Source organism: Ciona robusta, chromosome 6 (assembly GCF_009617815.1).
Source record: "Ciona robusta chromosome 6, ASM961781v2".
Classification (NCBI taxonomy): domain Eukaryota; kingdom Metazoa; phylum Chordata; class Ascidiacea; order Phlebobranchia; family Cionidae; genus Ciona; species Ciona robusta.
The window spans coordinates 4,438,771-4,459,386 of NC_143240.1; the positions used below are offsets into that span (position 1 = coordinate 4,438,771).

Genomic DNA, 20,616 nt, shown 5'->3' on the forward strand with positions numbered 1-20,616 from the left:
CAACTATCCTCACAGCGCCACTAGCCTGATCTAATGCTAATTGTTGTTTAAAACACGACTAGGAAATTTGAGACATTATGTGCTAACGGTATTTATCTTACCCCACAGTACTAAATAGAAACACATGGTATAGTGGGGGGGGTAAGATGGGACACCTTTTCATTCTATTTCTCTTCCCATTTAATAGTAAACAAAAAATATTCAAAGAATTATAAAACCGTATACTCGCGATTCCCATAGACCGTTGTTAATTGTTTAAAACACGATCAGGATATTTGGATATTATGCGCTAAAGGTGTCCCACCTTACCCCACAGTATGTCCCATCTTACCCCACAATATGTCCCATTTTACCCCACAGTGTGTCCCATTTTACCCCATAGTGTGTCCCATCCTTTCCCCACATATATTATATTATACAATCATACACGCAATGACCGCCCAACCTTACAAGCCACTCACCTACCTGGTCTACCAAACCAAACCAAGATAAACAAAGAGTTTAATTATCCTCGTGTGGTTTAAATACCCAATCTAATAATCGATGTTTTATCTAAGATAACCCTAGTGATCTGTGACGTCACAAACCTACTGATCTGTGACGTCACAAACCTACTGATCTGTGACGTCACAAACTTAATGATCTATTACGTTGAACACCTTACGACGACACAAAGATTTTTCGTTTGTGACGTTTTTCGTTTGCATGACGTCTTGATAACGTGTATTCTTTCTCGTTTACGTCATAATAGCAACCATTGTTTCAATTCTAGATTTCTTCAGCATTGATCCTATAGATGGTGACGTCACAATATCTCGTCAAGTAGTCGCCTCACCGCGCCTCCCACTGGTCGGGGATGTGGTGGTGTTCGCGACGGATGGTGGCGGTAAAGAGAGCAATATGACGTTGCAAGTACGGATTGTTGACGTCAATGATCACGTGCCTAAATTTGAATCTCCCGCCTTTAACGTTATCAGGATATTAGAGGTTTGTGTTGTTTATTATTATAAAGATAATAACCCTATGTTACTCCAACCCAGTGGACCAGTGGTCACTAATGGCTTGTCTAAATTGTCAGCCATATACATAAAACGATCACCCACAAAGTTACTTACGTGGTAACTTGTAAGCGGGCACGAGGTGTATAAAACAGAACACCCGTGTTATAACGGCTGCCTTGCCCCGCCATGTGAGGATAAACAAGCTTCATTCATTGTTAAGACAATACCACTATGACATCACAGGAGCAACCAGGTGGTTTGTTTGTGACGCAAGCAATGGCAACTGATGACGACATAGGGTTGAATGCTGACGTCAGATATAGATTACACGATCCAGATCTGACCAATCAGGGAGCTTTTATGATTGATGACGTCACTGGGAGGGTTATTACGTCACGAAGGTAACATTTTATCGTTTTGTGGGACAAGAAAGACACCATTAGCATATTATATTCAAATATCCTGATCGTGTTTTAAACAATTAACAACGGTCTATGGGAGTCGTGAGGATACGTTTTTATAATTCTTTGAATGTTCTTTGTTTACTACCAAATGGGATGATAAATAAAAGTGGAAACACGACCATTTTACCCACCTACAATATATTAACGTATAGATGACGTAATTAAATTGATGACGTCACAGATTGGATCGTGAGTTACGTCACAGTTACTCTGTCGTCATCCAAGCACACGACTTGGGTGACCCTCAACTACAAAGTACACGGATACTCAACGTCATACTTGATGACGTCAACGATAATCGACCCAACTTCCCCGCTTCCGGTTCTCAAGGTGACGTCACTATGACGTAATATACGAAAAAATTTGTTGTCTGTTTAAATAATTGTTAAAATCATGTTTGTATAGAAACGAATTTGTTTATTGTTACGAGTTTTGTTTAATGTTAGTAGACGACTTTGTTATAGTATAGTAGAGTGGGGGAAGATGGGACACCTTTAGCACATAATATCAAAATATACTGATCGTGTTTTAAACAATTAACAACGGTCTATGAGAGTCGTGAGGATATAGTTTCGTAATTATTTGAATGTTCTTTGTTTACTACTAAATGGGTCAAAAAATCGAGTTAAAAGGTATCCCATCTTCCCCAACACTACTTTATATATTGATCATTTAAACGTTCACTCTCATTTGCTAACAAGCCGCATTATTACGTAGGTGCATCCCAGCGACTAAGGTTCCCAGAAGACGCTCCCATTGGCTCGATTGTGGGTCACGTGACACGAGCAGTCGACCGTGACGACAGCGCTCAGATCTTCTACCATATCTTGACACAAGATGTCAGTGGAGAGCCGATATTAGGAATGAATGGCGACAAGATTGTGTTGATGCGTGAAGTGGATCGGGAAGCTGTTGAAAGGTTCATGTTTGGTTGTTGGTATTTAACCATAAGCTCCATGGCGTGCCATGTTATAACATATCTTTACATATAGTTGGGTGGGGTAAGATGGGACACCTTTCCGGCTTTGGCACATAATATCCAAATATTTTTATCGTGTTTTAAACAATTACCAACAGTCTATAGGAGTCTACGGTTTAAAAAATCTTCTTTTATGCTTGTTAACTACCAAATGAAACGAGAAAATGGATTAAAAAGGTGTCCCATCTCCCCCCACCCTACTATACCTCACCTTCAGCCGTGTTTGCGCCAAACCCCCCTTGCTTTCTAAGTGTCCAGCCCAGTGAAACGCGTGTTTGGGTGTTTAAGAGTCGGTATGTATTGTTGAGGCTTGGCAGTGAGTATGATATATGTGGTTTACCACTTGTACCGCATTGTAGTTCAACTACTTATAAACCATAGAAGGTTAAGAAAAATTGTTTAAGGACATAGTCCTGCTGGTCAAACCTTTCCTGACTTTAAACAGTCGTTACCAAATTCCTACACGCATGAAACCCAACCAAAACACTGGTTTACTAGTTTTAAATAATCGGCACACTTCATGTCAGCTTTAACTTAGAAGCAATACCTCTCTTTAATATCCAAAACTCGTGACTCGAGTCGCCGACAAAAGCCACTGCCCAAGAAGGCTAAGAAACACTGGTTCAACCACTTCAGTTTTTATGTAACCATTACACCATTTACTTAAACACCATTTCTACCTCTTGTATTATGCAACTATCCTATTTTCCACAGCTACCAATTGTGGTAGTAGAAAACTACAACCCCAACTTTACCCTTTTTAATCCCGATCTTCAATTAATCGCCCAAATTTAACTTCAACTACATAATTACTTTAACGTTTATACAATTAAACCACTAACCCCCTTTATATTCCCCACAGCTACCAGTTAGTAATCGGAGCAACGGACAATCCCAACTTCACTCGTCCCTTCCTACTTGGTCGGTGGGACGCCACTGTTCAACAACAACCATCAGCGTTAATGGCGGATGACGTCATCGCTAATGACGTCACAAGGCCCATACACCTGATGTGGGATCCAGCTCGTGACGCGTCATTGCTGAGGTTATACGTCACTGTTGATGACGTCATTGACGAGCCGCCGAGGTTCTCACGTGACGTCTACGTCACAGCGGTCGAGGGGAATACCCGGCCGAGGACCAAAATTATTCAGGTCTGAATATTGTTTTCTATACTTTAAATGTGTGGTAGGTTGGGGTAAGATGGCGCACGTTTCATCTTGCCCCCACTACTATATTGAAAGTTTTATTTCTGCCTGAAACTTAATTCGCTTAAAATTTGAAGACACATCCCATACGATTTATGTTAGAAATTTTATTTCCTAGGATAAAATATGTAACATTGAAGAATAACACGTCACTATGACATCACAGATCAACGCAACGGATTATGACGTAAATGATGACGTCACGTATTCGATACAAAACATCAATTTTCATCGTCCGGACAATTCGACGTCATATCGACGTAATGCTTTCGTCATCAACCCGAGGAATGGCGTCATCAAAAGCGGAAGCCACGTCATCAAGGGCAAAGGGTAAAATATTCACTTTCGTTTCATCCAATCCATCAAAGCATCAATGTATGTGAAGATAGGCTGGTAGTTCCTGCGTGGAATGGTTATGACGTCATTGTGACGTTTATAAACAGCTGTTGACGGGGTATAGTGACGTAATGAAACAATAAACACATAGAAAAACGGAATTAAAACAACATACAAAACAAAGAAGCAAACTCTACTCCGACGTCATAATAAATGACGTCATACATAGTGACGTCACACTCACTTGTTGCCATTATGGTGATGTTCGCAATGTCGCCTCGACCCGCCGACCAACCCATCTGGTAATATCTTGTCATATGAATATGGGAAGTCGAAACCACAGTGATTCTCGATAAGCATGCTTATGAATACAACGATAAACACGCTTCTCGTCAGTGGGTGCGCTCCTTGGATCTGTGACGTCATCAGCGTTACGTAATTATGACGTCATCAGAAAAAAATGCGGTTCCGGGCAACTTTGCCCTAATATTATACGTCATAAATATTAGGATTCTAAAAATACGCAATACTATGACGTCATACCAAAGCATTACGTCACCGTGACGTCATCACTCACCCATAAACCAAAGTTAGCTGATAGAACGAGTAATATACGTTCGATCACGTGTAGTCGGTTCGTTACTTTCACATTAACTGATGTGTGCGTGTGATGTTTCTTGTGGAACAGTCTGCATGGATACGTGTGAAGTTAAAAATGACCGAAATTTATTATTTCTTTGTTTGTTCTTTTTACACCGAGCTACACTGTAGTGTAAACCCCGCCTAAAAGAACAAACAAAGAAATATCTACGCCGACCTGCGCTGAACAACGCTGGGTGTAGATATTTTTTAAAGATCAAATAAACACTTTTATTTTCAAGCTGGTTATAAGTACAATCGTGTACAAACCTGTACAAAGTTGGGATTTTATGAAACGTAAAATGTTGAAGAAAAAACGCGACGTCATATAGCACCAACCCAACCACTAGATGACGCACCATGTCGCCTAGCAACGGAGGGTCTTCGGGGAGTTGACGAGTTACCTAGTGATTATAAATTGTTAAACTTGCAAAAACTATTTTAAAAAAACTAGAAAAAACAGAAATTAGTAAAGTTGTAACTGTTTAATCATGCCGGAATAATTATTTCTTATGAAATAAATGTTAAACTACTTTTATAAAATACGTTTCAGTAAAAAATACACTACATTAGTATCGCATTGGCTTTTCCAAGCCCTTAGTCGGGTTTTGAACCCATAACCGTTCGTTACCTGAATCCAATCCTGTCGCCTCCTATTCAGCAACGCCCCCGACACGCCCCCATATTTCTTCACGTGGAAAGTATCCAGTATCACAAGCGGCCATGAGTATTCAAACGCTTCAAGCAAAATATCAACCACCGGCGTATTCTCGTAATTTCCAGCGTTGTTTATTCTAAAATATAAAACAATAAGAGTTAGTGCTACGAAAACGTAAAAAAATTAGCGCGCCTGACTCGAGCCCAGAGGTTTAGTGTTCACACTGCCGTGCTACCATTGTGGGCGTGTGTGTCTTTGGGCAAGACACTTAACGGTAAGCATCAGACGAAACGTCGGTCCTTTAAGATCATTAAACCACCATTTGCTTTCACAACAAAAAAAAAACGCGAAAACGTCTGTATTTGTATAACTCATATACCCAAATTATTTTAGTAGATTGGTGTAAAATGCTCCATGTTTTATTACGCCTAATGAAATATAGATTACGCATAACCGCTAAGCAGCAGTTTTGGACGTGAATAATTTATATACAGCACACAACATGTACTGTAGCAATACGTGTATTATAGTATTGTATTACAATGTTAAAGTAATAGTATGCATTATATGTTGTAACTACATACTGTTACACATGTATGGTTAATAGTATACTGTTATATAGTAGGGTGGGGAAAGACAGGGCACCTTTAGCACATAATTTCCAAATATCCTGATCGCGTTTTGAACAAATAACAACGATCTATGGGAGTCTTTAAAATAGTTTTTATAATTCTTTAAATGTTTTTTGTTTACTACCAAATGGGACGTGAAAATTGTAAGAAAAGTGTCCCATCTCCCCCCACCCTACTATACGTTGCTGCTATACGTACTTACTTGTACTTCGTTCCGATTTTGAAATAGTTCATAACACGGAAAGGCACCATAGCTACGAAGCTGTATAACTGTACTGCTATAGTTTCATTGTATACGGTCTGATACCAATACTTTGTCTTCAACCAGAACCATAATATGTCTATATACGTTTGTATTATAGCAGCGTTCCAGTATAAAACACCAACCAGTATTATAACACCAGCTCTTAACACATATAATACATTCTCTTGGTCCCGGTTTGAGCTTTTTCTAACAGCTACAAAACGTGCCAGTTTACCAGCCATGCCTATACGTCTGGTAAAGTATATAGGAAATCGTAATCGAAGATTTATTAATAGCTTACACATCCCACGTTCCTGTGCCGTAATATAGATTATATCAATAAACTTAACTTGGAAAGTTACCACTTATATTATAAACACCTATAAAAAAACGGTGCAACTGTTCAGGTTTTTGTTTTGTTAACAAACTAGCTTTTAAAAATGGTAAAATCGCTGACATAGTTACAAGCTTACAACTAAACCAAAATTAAATACAACTTTTGCAATTAGTAAAGTCAATATAATGAAAACCAGCTCTCTACACGAAAATATAACGTTGCATGGAATACGAAACCCTTCCACCGCTTACATCCGTCAATATTATCAACTGCAGTTTACAATTAGAGGCAAAAATGCTAAAGTCTAACATCTCAGTTTGCTACAAAGCCTACATACATACATTATATGGAAGACTATGCTTTTACAGCTTATTTCCGTCACTATAGTAAGCTGCGGTTAATATTTTGTTATTTATCAGCAAAATAATGAAGTCTAACGTTTTAGTTTTGTTACAAAACGTTTTATGAAAAACTAAACGCTTCTAACACTAACTTCCCTACACTATAAAATGCTAGGGTCTCTATAACTAAAGCAAGCAAACAAACTACTTTTCCAGCCGACTGTAACTTGAACCGGTCCCTTATAAACCAACAACTGCCATGACTTAGCGAATATTTTCCATATTTTCCACTCGGCTGTACTACATACATCAACAAATGAATACCCAAACCAGCATATAGCAAAAGGCCAGCCTTTTTCATTTCAAAATCGATGTTAAAGCGACGTTTCGGTGATTAAATGCAATTATTTGACTTTGTTTATATTCAAATTACCATTACATGTCATCTGTTGTGATATCATTATCCTATTTGTGCGTTAACAATGGCTAATTGATTCGTCATAATGATATTGCATTTAATTAGTTTTCCCCTCATATCATAGTAAAGCCTGTTTCGTCACAAGCCGCTCTCTGTTCACGGTCTGTTACGTCACAATAGCGACAGCGGAACAGGATAATCACCAGCTCAAGATACCGTGCGTGCCTGTACTAACATTTCGGTTCTGCTCTGCTTTTATTTAAAAAGTAATATCTGCACCCAGCGTTGTTCAGCGCAGGTCAGCGTAGATATTTCTTTGTTTGTTCTTTTAAGCGACGTTTACACTACAGCGTAGCTCGCCTCGGTGCAAAAAGAACAAACAAAGAAATACCTTTGCCAACCCAAGCGCACATTTTAGATCCAAATCCTTAAAAAGCTCAAATGGGTAAAATAGTTAATGCTTACGCCGGTATATTCATACATTAAAACTCGAAAATACTAATTTGAGCTCATCCGGTACAAAAATATTAGTTTTTTTCTAACATTACAGTTGCTATTTGGCGAGATTTTATTTGGGTTTATTAATTTTCTAACTCATTTAGGAAATATGGGAAATTATTTGCTAACGGTATCTGTTTCACCCCAGAGTTGTTATGCCGATATATGAAAATAACCTGCAAAAGTTTTATATCAAAATTTGTTTGCTAAAATTCGCCCCCAAAATTTCCCTTTTTATTATTACTGTTATGTTATATTGTTTTATTATTTCGTCACAGATACTTCCTGATGACGGTCCAAGCACGTGACTCAGCCAACCACTCAGCTACCTGCCAAGTTAAGGTTCATATTTTACAACGAAGCAAAAAAATCCAATTTGTTTTGGAAAGCCCGCCAGATGTCGTACGAGAGCAACAGGAGAAATTTTCAGAAACGCTTCGTGAGTTTTAGATTTAATTAAATATTTCACGTGGGGTAAATTTAATTTTTTAGTTACCAAATTTAAAATAGTTTTTCAGTTTTGTTTATGGCGTGACGCAAATATTCCTTTATTACGTCACAGGCAGAATGACCGGATCCATTGTTACGATCGATGACGTCAGTCCACACTTGACTACGAAACGAGAACGTGACGTCACACGGAGTGACGTCACAATACGTATATTCGACCCTCAAGCCAACATAGACAAGATTCTACAACAGTTAAAAGGGGGTTCCCCTGAGTTGAGACAACTTTTCCAAGATTATTCTTTCTATGTGAGATATTAGGTTTTTGTTGTTCTATTCCATATAGGTGAGGTCCTTGTACGAGGACTTCGGGTTTAAGCCAGAATTGTAACATTACCCCAACACCCAGACAACTTATATAATATAATATCCGAAACTTATATAGTAAACTTATATAGTAGGGTGGGGAAAGACGGTACACCTTTAGCGCATATTATCCAAATATCCTGATCGTGTTTTAACCAATTAACAACGGTCTATGAGAGTCGTGAGGAAATGGTTTTATAGTTCTTTGAATGTTCTTTGTTTACTATCAAATGGGACGAGAAAATAGAGGTAAAAGGTGTCCCATCTCCCCCCATCCTACTATATAAGTTTGAATAACAGAATTCATGTAACTTGTTTATCTTCTCACTATAACAATTTTTTGATGACGCAGGAGGTGACGTCACAAGAAAATGACGTCACAGGGCTACATATCGCGGTGTTCTTGCTCCTTTTCCTCCTCATTCTTCTCATCGTGCTCTTTGTCGTTTTCATCATCCGCATGAGACGCTCGTGAGTCGGTTTTGTTGAAATTTTACTCTTTATTGGTTAAAGTTATTGTGAAGTCAATTTTTTTTCTTAATTTTGCTACACGTTTAATCGAAATTAGTTAATTAGGGAATTACGTATACTTGACATAAGTTTTCATTTATCGCTTCGAATACGCTTGCGAAAATCAAACTATTAAACAGCGAAGAGAAAGGAATTAGCAACAAACACACAGTTGTTTAAACACGCTGGGGGTAAAAACTCCTTGAGTAAAAGTGTCAAACAAAACTTTGGCCGCCAAATTAACGCGACTTATACTAGAAGTTCAAGTATCGAACGACAATAATCTGTGTGACGTAATAATGTAGCGATTGTGGCGGGTGGGTATTAGATTCGTAACAATGAACTTTCGCGTCCAAGTTATTGTTCCAAGTTCGCAGACAATCCACCATTACTGACGTCACAATGTTATGTTTGTTATGACAAAAGGCAGCATTGTTACGTCAACAATGGTGGAATTATCGGATATTCGAACAATGGAATTCTAGAACTCGTTAAACAAACAAAACAAACGACAACCATTGTTCGATTATTGACGTAACAATGACAATTTCCAGATATCGCGAAAAAATCGAGAAATTAAAATCGAATCAAGAAAATGACGTCACAGCCAATCCTCATGACGACATAATATGGGAGGAACCATCTAGCAGGTATGACGTCACAATTTAACTTTATGCCGTAACAGAATCAACGTCACACTCATTATAGTTAGGTTTTAATTAAATAAAAAAAACGTATCCTCTCGACTGTAAAATATCGTTGTTGGTTGTAAAAAACACAATCGGGAATTATTGGATATTATGTGCTAACGGTATCCATCTTACCCCACCGTAATATTAAATATACATTTTGTTTTTAGTGATTCAAACTCCATTGCGAAGGAAAAGCAAAAAAGGTTAGTTTGATTGACAGTTGTTGAGTGCTCACTTTAAAGTTCGATTAACATTTTGTTTGTTCACCTAATTAACCAAACTATTTCAATGGTTAAGATTTTAAAACTCTTTAAAATACTTTAAGCTTATGTTGTGTTTGGTCGTGTATAGACTCATTATAATATAGCAGATGTTTCACCAAGTCTACAGTTTTTGGTGTAATAAATGCACAATATCTTAATAGTCTTAATTTTTAAACTTTTTTTTAGCATGGACAAGACGATCCGAAATGTTCCGAACAAAGCCGAACCTATCCGAAGCGTGAAACGTAGTTTTACTACGGTAAGTTTAAAGTAATATGATAACTTGTATCTGCTTTTAAATTGCTAAAGCTGCAGTGTATGGATACGCATCTGTTTGGGTGAGGTTCTACAGTAAGACACGCCATGGGACCTGGGATTTAGGCAAGAGTTGTCCAATTATCACAACACCCAGGGTCGCAGAAAAGCAAACTAGTTAAAGCAATCAATTAAAAATTAATTTCTGATTTTAACCGAAAGTTATTTCCAGGATTCTCCCACGCTTGCTAGCACCCTCCTGTGGTCGCCCTCATCCGCAAGAAGACCGACGCGCTCCGTTGACTCCGACCGTCGTACGTCAGAGGTAATGACGTCAATAAAACTAAATATGGTCTAATGAATGTAACTTATTTATCCTCACATGGCGGGGCAATGATAGTCGTTATAACATGGGTGTTCTGTTTCATACACCTCGTGCCCGCTTACAAGTTACCACGTATGTAGCTTGTTTATCCTCGCATGGCGGGGCAACGATAGTCGTTATAACACAGGTGTTCTGTTCCATACACCTCTTACGAGTTACCACGTATGTAACTTTGTGGGTGATTGTGTTTTGGGGATTTTCTATGACCTCATTATACAAACAATTGAATGTAGAATCACAGTCGAGTCACTTGTTTATTTACAAACAATAAAACAATGGAGAGGACGGGAAACGTCTAGACTTGGCGCTAAATCATCGTATTTAACGAAATTTGAACCAAAATAGAAAAAAAATATAAGTATTTTCCCCAAAAACAGTTGATTTAGAATGTTTTTGTTTCGTCACAATCACATTACAATTATAACATTACTCATCTTAAGTGATGTAACAATAAGTAAGAATAGCTACTGTGACGTCATCCCACTTGAGAATGACGAATGTGACGAAACAACGCTTGAGAACTTCTTATATGACGTCATAATGTCGATTATTTATAGCGGGAAAGTCGTGTTATCAAATAATGGCCTTAGTGAGTAATCACCCAAACATAGACATCCCATTACCGTGTTATATATTGTTTCTATGATCCATCGCATGCATGATTGCACATATTTAACATTTGTTGTTGTTACGTCACAGACGCCGCATGACGTATTCGAGTATGACATCACACTACACGGGGGGAAACCCCTCACCCCCCTGCATGGCTCCGACAGTGGATCTTCATTCTAAGGTACGTGTGATAATGGGCACGTAAGTTATCAGTAGGCATGTAGCTAATAATGGGCACGTAAGTTAGTCACGTAGACGTTTTAACAATGAATGGGCACGTAAGTTAGTCACGTCAGTTTTGGGCACGTAAGTCACGTTGTACTTTTAGCGGAAGTTGGTATTCTAATAACAATCGATCGCGTCGAATCCGGGGTTGTCCTGCTGCTATGGCAACGCTGGGTGTCGCGTCGACGCGGTTGTTGCGTCATCAGGTTGCTATAGTAACCGTTGGTAACTAGGGGGGTGGAGGTCGCTCTTTGTGGCGTCATAGTAGAACCATTGTTGGTAATATTGCCATAGTAACTGGGGATGGGGTAACGCGGGGTCACGCTGCGGGGGCGGTGACCTTTGACTTCTGCACGTGACGTAGCTCTCGTTCCGGTCAGTGCGTTTCTCACGTGGTCTTGATGCTGCAACCGGATGTTACGACCTCTCATCGTCAACCACGTGTCGTTGTGTTGAACCCACGTGTTCTGTATTGCATGTGTGACGTCATCGTTATTGTTACGTCATCGTTATTGTTACATCATCAGCATGACATCATTTACTTACCAGCATGATGGGTGGCTTGTTTTGTGTCTTCCTTGGACTTTCCTTCTGTAGTGAAAGTTTTGGTTCAAATTTTAACAAAATCTTAAAAGTCTTTTGGTTTCAATAAATTTAAAAGTTGGTTGAAAATTCAAAAAAAATCTTTTAAATCTTGAGTTCCAACTGTCGAAATTTACTTCCATACGGAAACTGGTTTCAAATTTCTATAAATCTTAAACTTTTGAAACTTTGATAGATTCACCTGCTTTCGTGAGTATGACGTCACGCGTGACGTATTATCATCTATCGTGACGTCATCATCCGCTGGTCCATCGTTCAACGAAGGTATGGGGGTGGTAGGGGGTGCCACTATGTTCGGACTGTGGACATTATGACGTTAACAAACTATATGTTTATGACGTCACACACTCGTCACCTGTTGTCTTTGTTTACGTCATCGTTGATGACGTGTCCTCCTCTCATGAGTCGGAGGAAAACTTGAAGCGATTGTTGGTTGTTGGTGTGACTGCAATATGACGTGAACTATTATTACGTTATTTAATATTACGTTATCAATATTGATGACGTAATATCATTTATGATGGATTGTATTCGTATATGACGTCACTTACCGCAATCTACGTTCGATGTCGCTTCGTATTCGATTGTATTTTGACGTCACAATGCACGGTGACGTAGTAGCGACTTTTCGAACCAACAAAGCTTCCTGTGATGTCATAATGGGTTCCATTGTCACGTCACAAGTACGCTTGAAACGGTGCTGGTATTACCGAACAATTGATGAACAATGGAATCACCGACCGCGCTTTATCTCTTCAGCGGAGTAATGTTTACAACAATATATTCAACCGCCAATATATTAAAACTTGTTTTCAATATTTTCGAATAAAAATTACAAAATTTATATCATATTGTTAAGGTTCCATTTCTTATTTAACTCCTGTTTAAATGTTAATCTATTTCCGCCATATTTATAAATTATGTCATAATTTAACGTTAACGACGTCAGTATGATGTAATCAAACAATTAATGACGTCATTTATAAAACAAAAACAACAAGCATCGTTTTATCTCAATCCATCTAAATATCCTTTTTTATATTTTCTCCCAAAACTTTGTTTATACTGAGTTTTAATTTCAGTGTTTATTATTCAAACCTTAAACACAACATTGGGGAGTCTGTTCCCCCAAAACACTAAACATTCGTCATCTCTAGCTACCATGTAAGTTACACCTCCGCAGTTTTAGTTGTAAATCACAAAATAAACAATCCCCAATATTTGCTCAACTTAACTTAACTTAAGTTTACATTACAACGTTAAGGCGACCCGCCAATACTTAAACAATAGAATTCATTCGTTTCCTTTTCTACCTAGACGGCAACAGTAAAACAACTATAAAACTAGTCATTTTGTGGCTAATTCCTTTCTCTTCGTTGTTTAATAACAGTAACAAAGAAAAAAACAACTAAAAAATGTCATTTATTTGTAGCTAATACCCTTCTCTTATTTGTTTTATTAATAGTAACAATTTAAAAACTCCAAAAAATGACGTTTTGCTGGTAATTTCGTTGTTTCATAATATGATCTTCGCTGTCGTATTTAAAAAGATAAATTAAACGTATATTACATAAAGTAACAAGGAAAAAAAGCTGCCTAAAAACTTATTTAGTATGAAAACTAACTTTCACTGTTACATCACAAACCTTGCTGTTACGTCACAACAGCACTTGTTGGCGAGTAATTATTGGAACGCCCGCATATTGTTTATTTTGTACCTCAGCCATTGTGGAGTGCCCGCGCGGTCTCATATTACGTCACAAAGCATGGATACTGATGTAACAAAGTTTGATATCTAGAATTCGATCGCGGGGTGTTCGATTACTCTATAAAACGGGATGTCGCGATTTTTTGATTATTATCGAATTATGGAACTTCTGACGAGCAACCGCGACGCGAAGACAATCCTGGATCGATTGAATATTGATTTAAACCGGAAGTTACGTTTAATCGAAATCGCGAAGATGCACGCCATGCAGATGCATGATTATAAGATCAAGTAAGTGGCACTGTGACGTCACGAAAGACGTCAAAAACGCCCCGACTTTCTAACCGGATGTAAAAATTCCAGATCGATTATCGCATTCCAAAAGTCTATGTTACGTCACAGTGGCCCTTGTTGCTCCGCTCTGCCATCTAGCGAAAGCGAAGCAAAGAAAATAAGGTAGGCTTGTGACGTAACAATGCATGTCCGCATATTTATGACGTCATATTAACCTGTTAAACGTGTATTGTCTTTCGCGCTTAAACCATCTTACCCCAACCTACCGTATGAAAACAAGAACTATTTTGCCCCAACCTACTATACAGCATTTCTAACATTTAATTAAAGTTCAAACTTTCACAGGGATACTTTCTCGTTCAGCCCCCGCATGACGTTTGGTACAACTGATTATTACGTAGGTCTGACGTCACGAGTTGCACGTCACGAGTACTGCTTAAACTACGATGCTGATTACGTCATACGACGTCATAATGCAAAGAAAAAATTGACCTGGCCTCCGGTGTAGCGCACTCGCTTAAATTTACTGCAGAACAATCATCGCGACTTCTCGAGCTCATAATCATTAAATCATTGTGACGTCACATAAAGCGGTCGCGTTGATCTTGTGTGTTCAATTATAGAACATTTCATTGTTTTGTAAACAATAGCGATAACCAACGATCGTTAAACGTCGGTGTCGCGTAAATAACAATCGAATAATTTACGTCATAATCATCATTGTTTAACAACGAAGCATTCCGCGCGCGCTGAAAGTTTTTCTGCATTCTACTATTTCAAAACAAAGATCATTATGACGTAACAATTAGCGGTTTTTTCAATCGGCCGCGACAAAAATATCTCGAACCCAAAATCGGAGCGTCAACCTCAAATAAAAGTAAATATGACCTTGGTGTCATCTTTTCTAAGGTTCCAGCCACCCGTGTTATAACAGGTGGCATCGTTTACCTCCGTGTTTTTAATGCTTACGTTTACGTTATGGCTACTTAGCATTGTGAGAATGCACTGCAGCATTGTGTGCGGTTATGTGTATATGTGCAATATAGTGGTCACTTATCGGTTGTGCGTGTTTGTTTTTATGTTAAAATATAGAATTTTTGGTGTTTTTTTTGGTGGGTACACCGTGTGTGTCTGATGTATAAGAAGACACCCATGTATAACTTAATAGTGAGCATGAGGTGTATGAATACACCATGTGTGTCTGGTGTATAAGAAGACACCCATGTATAACTTAATAGTGAGCATGAGGTGTATGAATACACCATGTGTGTCTGGTGTATAAGAAGACACCCATGTATAACTTAATAGTGAGCATGAGGTGCATGAATACACCATGTGTGTCTGGTGTATAAGAAGACACCCATGTTATAACTCGATAGTGAGCATGAGGTGTATGAAGCCACCATGTGTATCTGGTGTATAAGAAGACACCCGTGTTATAACTTAACAGTGAGCATGAGGTGTATGAAGCCACCATGTATGGTGTACAACACCCGTGTATTAAACCCCTTGGTTTCCCACCCCTTTTAGTCGCGCGGATACATTTATATAATTTTGTAAATATTAATTTCTACCAAATGGGACGATACTGAGAATGAAAATATGTCCCATCTTACCCCACCCTACTATGTACCTCGACAGTGAGCATAGGGGGAATGCATACACCATGTATGGTGTGTAACGAGACACCCAATGTAATAACTTCCCCTAGTTTTCCAATAAACATTAAAGTATCGACTTTCAGAGTTCCTCAGTCTAAAGTTTCCACATTTTGGCGTCGTTTTGGTTCGATATCACGCGACCTTGGTATTACGCAACAAACACGTGTGTGATGTCAGATTGCAGCAATCATGATGTCATAATCACGGTTTGTTATGCGGGGATTCCCAACATTTGGTTATTACGTAACAATGGAAGTACGGGGGTACATTGTTTGTCGTTTATCCTTGTCACAACTGGAGATTATGACGTAATGATGACGTCACAAGGAGGAGTCGTGATCAACAATGGAACAGAGTGTTGACGTCTCAGAAGAATTCTCATTCATAGGTAATTCGATGTCGCGATGCATTCGATTGTCATTAATTCTAGAATCATAATTGTCATTGTTTTGCAGATGCAGAGACGAGACGACCCCTCCCCACCCCCAAAAAAGCCCCACAGAACCCCAGGTACCCCTAACACGCTTACCCTTAATCGTTCTTTTAAGTCAACTTTAATTGGGCTAATCTTAGGCGTTAATCTATTGGAGTATTTTCCGCTGTACAACCGCCGGAATTTCCGCACATCGGGCTTTTAGTTGAACCTTCGCCGGGTTAATTGCTTTCATCTCCCGCCAACTCAGGAGAAAGTAGTCGGGCTTCATCTGACGCTTTATTATTGACTTTGCTCGCGCGTGTATGAGGTCATACTTGCACTTTGCAGCTCTGCATTGTTACAGCACAATAGCGGCATTGCAGCAATTGTTACCGCCCATTATGACGTAACAATTAAGTTTGTAATCCAATCAAACGGTGATAACTTACAATTTTAAGATTAAATTGAAATTCTTAATTTTTGTAAAAAGTTTTAGAATTCCCTGAATCGCGCTAATATAGCGTAACAATAGTTAAACTTGATTTTGCTTGCGTCGTGACGTCAATGACGTCATAATACGTAGAAATCGAACGTGATCATGTGATTGGCGGTTCGATTCAGATTAAAGAAATTCTTTGGCGTTCACCGCGTTTGTAGTCGTGTAGCTTGTTTGTGACGTAATAAAGTACAGGTGTGAAAAAACAATGAACAGAAGATGCGCCGCGCGGTACAAGCGATAATTCGCTAAACACATGGATTTGGTTTATGAGTTCCCACTAATAAGATAAGCTGCAAAAATTCAATTTATTTTAAACTGCATGAGCTTTTTTGGGCTTGTTTGTTTTTGCACAAATTTTGCAAAAGTTGTTTTGTCTTCTTTGCGCCTTATAAATGCAAATAGTATTTTCCCGAAGCGCCTTAGAATAACTATTTGATGGACGAAATTGTTAAATACCACAGGTGTGTTTCACAGCTAAATAGTAATAGATAACAATGACTGTCAGAATTTGTTGTTTTCCCTTCATTACGATAACAAATGCCGTGTTAGTTAACATAGCAAATTGATGGAAATTTGCAGCAAAACAACATTATATAGTACTACGGGGTAAAATGGGACACACTGCGGGGTAAGATGGGACACGCTGCGGGGGAAGATGAGACACGCTGCGGGGGAAGATGGGACACGTTGCGGGGGAAGATGGGACACATTTAGCACATAATACCCAAACATTCTGATCGTGTTTTAAACAATTAACAACGGTCTATGGGAGTCGTGAGGATACAGTTTTATAATTCTTTGAATGTTCTTTGTTTACTACCAAATGGGATGAGAAAATGAAATGAAAAGGTGTCCCATCTCCCCCCACCCTACTATAACACGCTACGGGTAAAATAAATGAAAATGCATTTGGTTAAAAAACGTGGCTGTTAAACCTTATAAGAAGCAACTCACAGTGGGTTGCAAATATTAATATCTAAGTTACCCTGTAATTGGTGGGAAAATGTGCGTAAAGACAAGAGCCGTGCAACGTATAAGACTATGTCATATTCATATCTATAAGTAGATCTACTTATTCAAGCTTGTTACCGATTACTTTGATCTTATGCACATTGTATTTGTGTATACACATTATTGACATCTAACGATTTAAACTACGTGTGTGATATTGCTAACACTGTGATGTAACAATCCCCACTATCCTGCTGTTTAATTGTAACCGCATAAAACCGCTTTGTGACGTCACACAACTGGTTTGTCACGATAGTTTTGTCATAATTGTTTGATTTAACAACGCGTAGCGACTCTCACGCCCCGGTGGGTCGCGGGTTAAAGTTTCTTTCCCGTTGTGATGTACACAAATTATATAGAGACCGCAGATTGATGGGACGTGCGCAAATACTCCAAAATAAAGTTTATTCGAGCCGAGTTAGCCTGGTCGCCTTTTATCTCAAAAACGCCGCGAAAATCCATTATTGGCACAGCTTCGAATCACAGTCAATGCCTGGCGCTTGTCACGGAAGTATGGCGCTTGTCACAGGAAACCGACAACCCCCACCGGGACTTTTATAATTAATTGACAGAAATCAAAGAAAGTCGCCGAAAAACCCGTTCGCCGCGTTAACCGCTCTTCTCATTGTTTTATCACACCTGTGTTTGTTACGTCATAAACAGCCTTTGATCAATTGTTACTAAACATGCAGCAAACAAAATCGAACCCAACTAATGGTGTACCAAAAGCAACTTTTGATTAAAAATAACTTTGCAAAACATCTGCAATGGTACGTACACTGTTATATAGTAACCCTATATGTGTAGCCTTTATATTCGTGCTTGGATATAGTAGGATCGGGAGAGATAGGGCGCCTTTAGCACATAATATCTAAATATCCTGATCGTCTTTTAAACAATTAACTACGGTTTGTGGGAGTCGTGAGGACACGGTTTTCTAATTCTTTGAATGTTCTTTGTTTTCTACCAAATGTGACGAGAAAATAGAATAAAAAGGTGTCCTATATATCTTCCCCAACCTATTATACATTTCATCAAGCTTGTATGGGCGCGAAGGTAAACGGTTCGAATCCGTGCCTTGGTAGCAATGTACTTTAATTTATATCTTTAAATACGATAGCGAAGATCAAATGAATTAAAACAACGAAGAGAAGGAAATCAGCAGCAAAACGACACTCGGTAGTTGCCTCGTGTATATAGACTATAACAGTTTAGCCTTCAACGCTGCTAAATTATTTTACACAAACAGATAGAGAGGCATTGGCGGTTACAATATGAAACTTAAAATTATAAAGTAGTAGGACATAGCAGTTTAAATAAAGTTGCTCAATAAAAACATTAAAATACTTCCCCAATAAAACAATAAAATACCTGTACCAACTGCTTGGCAGTGAGCATGCAGTGTGTGTCACGTATTTATTGTCCCATATGCTGCTAAACCGTGTTCCTAACTATATGTTATGGTTTCAATATATTTAAGATTTCAATTTAAAAGGCGCCAAAGCTGTTTTAACATTCCTTTTAAATTTAGTATCGGAAACCTTTCAAAGAGTTTAGCGAATAATACCCACTGTCACGTCATAATAAACTGCTCGCACGGGATTGGTTGGTTTTAATCACAGTCTAATTGAACACTAACTTTGAATAAACAAGAAATTAATCTTAAATTAACCTTTAATTAGTCTCCTAATTTGCACAAATCATCGCGAAAAGGTCAGGGCAATAACATTTCGACGGCGCCTTAAATTTGCTCCAAAAATAGCCGACAGTGATTGTCACTTTAGACATGGAAAGGATACAAGTCTAATCAAGTAAAACCTCATGTACCGCGAATGGCCGGTTCAAATCCACCAATCAGGACGCGCATTAAGTTTAAATGGCTCTTATCCTGGATCTTATTGGTTAGGATTAACTGGATTTATTCCCAAACAAAATCTTATTTGAAATTACAAGTGAATTATGTAAATTGGACTTTGAGATTATGTGGATCAGTTTTAGTTAATTTAGCGGTGAATGACTAATTCTAGACACCCCGTACAGCGCGCGACATAAGGACCACTTGAACTTTGGGTAAAAATAAAGTTCGCGTTTAATCTATAATCTAAAGCAACATTGCAGCTTTAGGTGCTGTAACTTGGTGGATAGTAACCTCTTTTACACTGATGATGGACCAAGTTACTGTCCGAAACATCTGCTGATCATGAGTTTAGTACCCAGACAGTAACTTGGTCCATCATCAGTGTAAAAGAGGTTACTATCCACCAAGTTACTGTCCGAAACATCTGCTGATCATGAGTTTAGTATCCAGACAGTAACTTGGTCCATCATCAGTGTAAAAGAGGTTACTATCCACCAAGTTACTGTCCGAAACATCTGCTGATCATGAATTTAGTATTCCCAAAACTTATATGTTTTACACACGATTTCTGTTTTCCGTTAAAATTTTAACGTTTTCCAGATCGTAGTTTCACTGTCGCTTACCCGACCGCGGTTGTCGGTGTTTTCTTTGTTACGTCGCTGTTTCGCGTTCCTGTTGTTTCACAAACAATGCGGAACAATGCGTCGCATTGTCACGTCACTGTATCGCGGTTCTAGAAGCCGAATAACCAGGATGTTGGTGCTGCAGTCGCGGCGAACGCGCTTTCATCGAACGCGGCGATGCGTGGGATCCTAACGGGCCACGCGCCGCTCTTTGTTCTTACCGATGAACAGAGATTTAATATCGGCTCCGATTGTTTGTTGACGCCGCAATCCGAGCCCCGACTTCCCGCCGGGCCGCTTTATAATCCCCGATCCCCGGTTGCATGGCTACAAGTCACAAATACGCTTCCCGGCATTTGGCTGTTAGAACAACAACCATATATCATGTCATAATCGGTTAATTATAACGTCACAGATCGGTTTCAGCCGGATAA

At 38.8% G+C, this 20,616-nt stretch overlaps 4 protein-coding genes across 5 annotated transcripts in view; 2 read left to right on the top strand and 2 right to left on the bottom strand.

Annotated features, from left to right (window-relative positions):
• Positions 1-11,465, top strand: part of LOC149735159 (cadherin-23-like) — a 48,515-nt gene extending 37,050 nt beyond the window's left edge. The window contains exons 34-47 of one of the 2 annotated variants that reach the window (XM_089879352.1): positions 773-987; positions 1,245-1,402; positions 1,647-1,795; positions 2,183-2,384; positions 3,307-3,598; positions 3,819-3,982; positions 8,034-8,194; positions 8,318-8,511; positions 8,921-9,039; positions 9,633-9,728; positions 9,938-9,973; positions 10,220-10,292; positions 10,521-10,613; positions 11,373-11,465. In XM_089879352.1, the coding sequence (XP_089735478.1) occupies positions 773-987; positions 1,245-1,402; positions 1,647-1,795; positions 2,183-2,384; positions 3,307-3,598; positions 3,819-3,982; positions 8,034-8,194; positions 8,318-8,511; positions 8,921-9,039; positions 9,633-9,728; positions 9,938-9,973; positions 10,220-10,292; positions 10,521-10,613; positions 11,373-11,465 (2,045 nt within the window). Of the gene's footprint in view, positions 1-772; positions 988-1,244; positions 1,403-1,646; positions 1,796-2,182; positions 2,385-3,306; positions 3,599-3,818; positions 3,983-8,033; positions 8,195-8,317; positions 8,512-8,920; positions 9,040-9,632; positions 9,729-9,937; positions 9,974-10,219; positions 10,293-10,520; positions 10,614-11,230; positions 11,314-11,372 lie in introns of those variants that run through there. The other variant, XM_089879354.1, reaches the window with a different exon arrangement.
• Positions 3,740-6,472, bottom strand: LOC149735162 (putative methylsterol monooxygenase DDB_G0270946). Its single transcript, XM_089879412.1, has 6 exons — positions 6,120-6,472; positions 5,259-5,421; positions 4,898-5,031; positions 4,566-4,677; positions 4,233-4,402; positions 3,740-4,052 (listed from the first exon to the last, which is right to left on the bottom strand). The coding sequence occupies exons 1-6, from the start codon at positions 6,464-6,466 to the stop codon at positions 3,992-3,994; spliced, it is 987 nt and encodes a 328-aa protein (XP_089735538.1). The 5' UTR covers positions 6,467-6,472; the 3' UTR covers positions 3,740-3,991.
• Positions 10,909-12,799, bottom strand: LOC149735163 (uncharacterized). Its single transcript, XM_089879419.1, has 5 exons — positions 12,665-12,799; positions 12,469-12,558; positions 12,295-12,412; positions 12,057-12,101; positions 10,909-11,977 (listed from the first exon to the last, which is right to left on the bottom strand). Exons 1-5 carry the CDS (start codon positions 12,781-12,783, stop codon positions 11,597-11,599), a joined length of 753 nt encoding a protein of 250 aa, XP_089735545.1. The 5' UTR covers positions 12,784-12,799; the 3' UTR covers positions 10,909-11,596.
• Positions 12,800-13,951: 1,152 nt separating this feature from the next.
• On the top strand, positions 13,952-15,218 carry LOC149735164 (uncharacterized). Its single transcript, XM_089879428.1, has 3 exons — positions 13,952-14,112; positions 14,185-14,277; positions 14,461-15,218. The coding sequence occupies exons 1-3, from the start codon at positions 13,952-13,954 to the stop codon at positions 14,621-14,623; spliced, it is 417 nt and encodes a 138-aa protein (XP_089735554.1). The 3' UTR covers positions 14,624-15,218.
• The last annotated feature ends 5,398 nt before the right edge of the window (positions 15,219-20,616 follow it).